A 6822-nucleotide genomic window follows, 5' to 3' on the forward strand; every position below is an offset into this window, starting at 1 on the left:
CCCTCCCTAGCGAAAATCCTGGGTCCGGCCCTGGCGGTGATGGTGATAGTGATGATAAATAACACCACACAAATACCCAACCTTGGCTCCCAAATTGTTTATGCATCAGTTATATAGACTTATAGTGCCTATTGTACGAAATCATAAAACCAAACTAAATTGTATGTGATGACTAAATGAGGTCGCCGGTGATAAAAAATAAAAAATATTTCAAAGAGTTAAATAATCAAAATTGTGATTGATGCATATATTAAAAAAAATGCAGAACCTTGGAAAAAAAATTAAAATCTATGAGGCCCCAACATTACAATTGTCAGCAAAATTTGTTACAATAAATACTTAACTTCCCTTGTAGCTCTAGTAAAAGAAAATTGGAAGAGTTAGTGAGGTGAGAATATATCCATCATATTGTTCTATGAAACTCTAATTTTGGACCATTCTTCTAAGGTGCTTCTGTGAAGCCTATTCATTTTAATTCTAGGCCTCCTTTTGCAAATAATTTTCTCAGCCTCCTTCCAGTTTTCAGCTATGTCCAACGCAACTAGCAGTGCGCACATTACACATGCGCTCCTTCCATGGCCTAGATTATGATAAGGTAAGAATGACACAATTTATCATTGAAGTGTGGAATACAAAAATATAATCATTAGGCTAATAAGATGTTTTCTTTCAGCTTTCAACAAGAATTCATTACCAAGTGCAAACTTGTGTGATCCAAGAGAAAATACCATTAGTTCCACAAAGTTCCAAGAAAACATCATCTAATCCCAATCCAACAACAAACAAGTTGTCTTAAAATGGGTCAGATGATCAGTTCTACCTAATGGATCTAATCAACGACTGTCGGTCCTAGTAAATGGGAATATCAGACCACGGGTCCTCAAATATTTCAAACAGAAGTTTCAATGGCAATACAAGAAAAAAAAAATTGGTTTTGCCACTAGGTTTAGTACAAGTACCAGTAGATAGTAGGACACTTTGAAGCGTGCCTGATGATACCATACGGGTTCGCCAACACATAGCCATTTCTTATTGCAGCATATCGTTAAAGGCATAATTAGGTCCAGTAACAAAATGTAACACCAAGAAATTCAAAGTTGGACTTGGAATTGTAATTCCATAGAACTAACCAAATGCACAATGGATGTAAATTTTTCTTCCTGTGTCCCTTTTAGCACATGCCCATAGAACTGCAAATTCAATCTGCCATGGTAATGGGGCCCGCGTGTCAAAAGCACCTATACATATGTAATCTTCTGGGTCAACTAGGCCACTATGTGGGAGTTCACAAGTGCAATCAATGACTGACAAATCACCAGGCGGCATGTCTCCCTTGCTACATGGCCAGCCACCAAGATATAACTCATCACATATCTCATTATACAAGGGCTCATCCCTTCTCTTTATTCTTTTGAAATGATAGTACAATCGTGATAGTAATAGAAAGGGGGAGAAGAACATAATTGACCATAAGGGAAACTGTCCGGTTTTGGGGCTTTTGCTCAGGATTAAGGGGAAATTTATGGTAGTGTTAGAGACAATTGTGATTATAAATAGAATGAAGGAGGTATAAAGAAAGGGGATGGTGAGTAGTGGCAAGCCAGCTTTTGTCAGAAAGAAAGATGGTACAAGGAAAACAGATGCGGCTGTTCCGACAAACTTGGATATTCCCATTTTCTTTCAGAGCCTTATTTCTTCTTTTACCTCTCACCTGGATAGACCACGTGATAAGAGAAAAGAAAATGTTAAACAGTATAATAATTTTCACAAGTAGTCTGCAATGTTCCAGCAAGCCCCATCAAGCAGTGAACTGGTAACAAGGCAGCACTAACATTTTCTTTAAGATTGTTTTTTCATTAAAGACTTTTTAAGTGATTTGGGATCTGCCAAAGGCTCCCAAGTCTCCGTAGAAGCTTTGGTCAAGACTAACAATATAGAAAACTAATATAATTAATTCTCTGTCTACCAGTAGGAGCACCATCATTTTTCTAGACAAAGACAAAGTACAAGTACTAATTGACCATTACAAAACTAGTGCCAAAAGACAATTTTCCTGGTACCTATAATAGACACACTATGTCGAAAACTAGAGAGATGGGGTGGATGATGACAGTTTTCCTGTCTTATAACAATATATGTTTAATATTCTCAACGGTTTTGCATATCAGACTCAGTAATTCAACATGTGTGAGCACAGATAATTTACGATATCAGCAATTAAAACAAAAAAATTGCGACTATTTGCCAGAAAACAGGTGATAATTGTAATGAAACACGGGAACTCAGATCTGCCACCCCCACTTTTATATTCACGTGGATTTGAACCTGCAACTCTTGCAAAAGAGGCAAGGCCCATCACCAATTGTGTTGGGCTGCAGTGCTCGATAGCAGGTGATGTTAGATGAGTGTTCTGAAAAGACGTGATTTTAATTAAACATACACCCAGCAAACCCCCAACCTCACCATCACCCAAGTTGAACCAAAAATAAATTATTATATGGTGTTCGGTTAAGGCCTAAATTTAAGAAGGCCTAAGTTATTCCTTGGTTGAGGCCTAAAGTAAAGTCATGGATTAAGCTATTCCTTGTTTGGTTGAAGTTTGTGATATAATTCATAGCTTAAGTTGAATTTTCCTTCTATTACTGGTTCGTACTGGTGCCATACTCGTACAATTTGCTGAATAAGAATATTGAGTGCAATTAAATGCTAGGTGAGGGTTTAGAACTGTATAATTACTAGAATGCAAGTACTGTTCCAACAAAAAGATGATAAATTTCATTTATAACAAGGACAGTATTTTCATTTGTAACACTAAGCACTCAAGTCCTTGAATTTCCATCAATTTTGCAGATAAGTCTACTGAAAAATGCTAGCTTAGCTAGCAAAATATAGCAGCAAAAAGAAGACCAAGTGTACTGGGTACAACAACAATTGATTGAATTGTTGCATGAGGTACATTAGTAGTGTGTGAGGCCAGCCGATCAGTTAAAATAGGAATTTTCTTAGGAACTGTTTGTAACAATGAAGGAGAACAGAAAATTTAAAGGAAAAAGAAGCTTAATTAAAACCTTAATATGGCTTGCAAGATCACTTAATATTGATATATAATTAGTTTTAATAGAAACAGACAATTTTAATGTACATGATCTGAAAGTTTAAATGCAAAATGAAATTTAGATAGAAAACAGGTGGTACTGGTCTTTTATTGATCATGGTATAATATCCTAGCTGAGGGGTATGTGCTGTTAGGGAACAGTACCGATCTTTTATTATATTACACATTGGTTTAGTTAGATTGCATAAAACAAAATACATAACTAAGGTAACTAATAAATCTAACATGAATAATAAAAGTATGTTAAATGAACCTAAAATAAGCCAATTTAACAATAAAGGAAGCATACAGTTGATTTTAGGTTCGGTAGTGTCTGATACGGTGGCGAATTGAGTAGTGGTGAGCAGCCAGGATCAGAATCAGATAAACCATACTGGAATTGACCAAACCAGTCGAATCAGACCGTACTGGCACTGCCTTTTTCTCCTCGATCCCATCCTGGATTCGAAAAAAGCGAAGGATCCTGTGAACTCTTTTGCCCCACTATAATTATGGTTTTCTATTTCAATTTGCAATGGAAAAAAAAAGGAAAAAGTACTTAAGGCCCTTTGTACAAGGGAAACTTATACACCCACCCTCAATTTTTATAATTTACATGGAAGCCCTTTTGGAAGGAATAATTAACAAGTAAGCCTTTCACAGTTGTATCAGGGACAAGGTAACAGGAAAAATTACGGTCTGAAATTGAACATTTAATAATTCAAGCCCAACAGAGATTGTGCCTGAAATGTGCAACGGCACGGTCTAAGAAAATTAACCCGATTTTCTGACAACCACAATGCCTGTCGGCATAAGATTGTGTACATTGATCAATTAATTTTCTGATACTATTACTGATTCAATTGTCTTCTTGAACCAATTCCTTGTATGCACTATACTCAACATATAACCTCTTCAACTTTATTCTTAACTATAGCAGTTACAACTTTAATTATCAATTTGTATGCTCAGAAACATATATTCAATAGAAATTTTCTTTTAACAGTCAGTCTAGTCATTCAATCAATTTTGACTAACCTTCGAATTGGACAGATTCAACTGGAATGATGCAGTTTCTTGGGCCTCAAATCCCTGTAAAAGAAATCAAATAAACAATTACGTACAAGGACAAATAAAGCCACGTAATAAGGAAATTGGTAGCAATTTAGAAATTACAACAATCGTAACAAGGACAAATTATAGCAGTTTCTAGGGATTTCTTCGAAGCCCAAATCTAAATGGATAAGAAAATGTACTGTTCAAAAGGTAATTGCATCAAAATTTCACAAATACCTCTTGGACAGTATTCACAATTTCGCAGAGGAAGGGAGGATCACGAAAACGGGGAGGAGAGGAGGGAAGAGGAAAAGAGAGAGAGCAAACCTGTTGGGGAGAGAAGTTGGGGACGGGGAGGAGAGGAGGCCGACGTGGAGGCGGAGGGTTTTTCTCGACGTGAAACAAATCGCGGAGAAGAGGAGTTTTGCTGAAAAAAATTGGAGAAGTGTTTGGGTCTGATCGGAACCTCAATTCTCTCGCAAAAAAGTTTGATGTCTCAAATTTTATTCCAGTGATACCCTTTCTTTTGCTTTGATGAGTGCTCTTTTTTCTCGAGCGCGAGACCTAGCGCGGGAAAATTGACACGGCAGAGCCGGTTCTGTCACAAAACAGCACCACGTGTTACTGTTATGTGATGTGATCACCCTTGATATTTTAGTCATGGAGCGTAAAAGATCTGATCACAGCACCGCACGTAATCACGCGAGTCACGTATAATTAGAACCGTTAGGTCTTAATCAAATGGTAAATCATAAATAAACTAACTTATGAAAAATAGTTAAACGTGAGAAATGTGTCCGATTACGTTTGGACACGGCACGCGAATAGTCACGGCACGGATCACTATTCACTTGACCACGGCATGACACGAGACCAAAGTCATAGCGTATTAGTCATGACACGACACAGCACGTTTTTTCCACACTAGCGAGACCTACAAGCTTGGCCAGGAATTTTTTTATAATCCATAATTAATTAAATTAATTTTAGCAAAGCAACATAATTATTTTTTTTTTTAGATTAATTTCTCATATACCCTTCAAGAGTTATTGAATTTCTTATTTACCCTCTCTCCTCTTAGTTATATCTCATATATCTCTTAACTCTTATTTTTCTTTTTTATCTACTCTTTGAATTAACAACCCACAATTAAATACTATCTAATTTATTTATTTTCCATTATACCCTTATTCTTTCCTTTATTTAAATTTTGCAAAGGACAGTACCATTGTTGTGCTCTAATGAAAATGGTGGAGGTAAAATGCTTGAAATCCAAGGACCTGGTGTACAAAATGGTCATGGACCTACTCAAACATGCTGGTCAGCTGCAAAAATGCAAGGACTTGAAGGAGATGATGGTTAAACGGGGTTTTCTTGAAAAATTGACAGAAAATGCAATGTTGTAGTGAATATTGTTTTTTTTTTGTTTTTTGCTCCCTTTTTCCCTTTGAAGTAAATGTTGTAGTGAAATTTTGAATTTGGTAAGAAAGATTAGAGAATGAAGGTAAAATAAGATTATTTCTTATTATAACTGTTTGTAATTGCTACATTTATTGAACAATTTCAATGTTGTACGACACTATGAAACTATGAGTGAGTCTATGGTACTATGCATATTACGATTTGGTCTCTAATACGGCTCAATATTCGACTTTTCAAAATTCTAACGGTCGATCCGAACAATTCATCTTGTTCTCCATATTAATATATGTTTGGAGACCAAATTTTACATTTTTTGAAATTTTTTTACTATTTTTTTAGATTTATTGAAAATCACAGTTCTGGATGGTCTAGAATTTTCAGATCAAGTGATTTTCTAAATATCTAAAAAAATAGTAAAAAAGTTTCAAAAATGTAAAATTTGGTCTCCAAACACATATTAATATGGAGAACAAAATGAACGGTTCAAATCGACAGTTAGGATTTTGAAAATTCGAATATTGAGCCGTATTACGGACCAACCCGTAATATGCATAGTACCGTAGACTCACTCACTAACTATTATATTTACTGCTAACGAGTTAACGACATATTACTTTAGTGTGCACACCCCTAATCATCAGAGAACTGACTCGTTTTCCCTAGCGGCAGATTTAGTGTGCTTTGTTGGGATATTTTTTATGAACTAAACCACTTGTTATAACAAAGATAGAGAGTAGTGCATGGTTTTCTACATGTTCTCTTAGGCCTGTTCGGCAGATTACTGTTCATATGGGAAAAAAAATTCACTCAGATCAAAGTTTTTTTTTCCTACGATAAACAGTAAAAATTAGTTTAAAATTTTTTATTCTCATTCCTATTTCTTAGCATGTTTTTTGCTTTTGAAATTTCAATCCAAATACATGCCATATATTTGGAGATATTGGCTTGGGCTTTCATGTGGAATTTACTTCGGCGATTTTTATTAATATCCCTAAAACAAATCAAAATTTTAAAAATGCCCCTGCTCCCAATTTTTTTTTAAAAATGCCCTGACCGCCTGGGCTTCGGGCGGCCCAAAAAAGCCTGTGAAGCGCCACCCCCTGGGGCGCCCCATAAGGCAAGTGAGGCGCCACCCCCTGGGGCGCCCCATAAGGCAAGTGAGGCGCCATCCCTAAGGGCGCCCCATGGTTTTTTTTTTTTTTTTTTTATATAGATCTTATAATTTTGATTTGAAGAATTTTGTGAAGAAA

The 6822-nt window shown here is 36.0% G+C and overlaps 1 protein-coding gene across 3 annotated transcripts; it reads right to left on the reverse strand.

The window, feature by feature from the left end:
• Positions 1-223: 223 nt before the first annotated feature.
• Positions 224-4612, reverse strand: LOC144551326 (uncharacterized). 3 transcript variants are annotated; one of them, XM_078299269.1, is made up of 5 exons: positions 4478-4612; positions 4133-4186; positions 3405-3553; positions 1131-1711; positions 224-580 (listed from the first exon to the last, which is right to left on the reverse strand). In XM_078299269.1, exons 4-5 carry the CDS (start codon positions 1672-1674, stop codon positions 414-416), a joined length of 711 nt encoding a protein of 236 aa, XP_078155395.1. In that variant the 5' UTR covers positions 1675-1711; positions 3405-3553; positions 4133-4186; positions 4478-4612; the 3' UTR covers positions 224-413. The 3 variants fall into 3 exon arrangements, with proteins under 3 accessions (XP_078155395.1, XP_078155404.1, XP_078155386.1); XM_078299278.1 differs by lacking the exons at positions 4133-4186; positions 4478-4612 and having other exon boundaries at positions 3405-3580; XM_078299260.1 differs by lacking the exons at positions 3405-3553; positions 4133-4186; positions 4478-4612 and having other exon boundaries at positions 1131-3301.
• Positions 4613-6822: the final 2210 nt, after the last annotated feature.

The sequence above is a fragment of the Carex rostrata genome, chromosome 1 (genome assembly GCF_964058835.1).
Source record: "Carex rostrata chromosome 1, lpCarRost1.2, whole genome shotgun sequence".
NCBI lineage: Eukaryota > Viridiplantae > Streptophyta > Magnoliopsida > Poales > Cyperaceae > Carex > Carex rostrata.

Bases quoted from the DNA above. Each gene is read 5' to 3' on its own strand.
- LOC144551326 (XM_078299269.1), bottom strand. From the start codon at position 1,674: ATGGGAATATCCAAGTTTGTCGGAACAGCCGCATCTGTTTTCCTTGTA. The intron at 581-1,130 runs GTTAGTTCTATG...ATCATAATCTAG, and splicing joins TTACATCCATTGTGCATTTG to GCCATGGAAGGAGCGCATGT.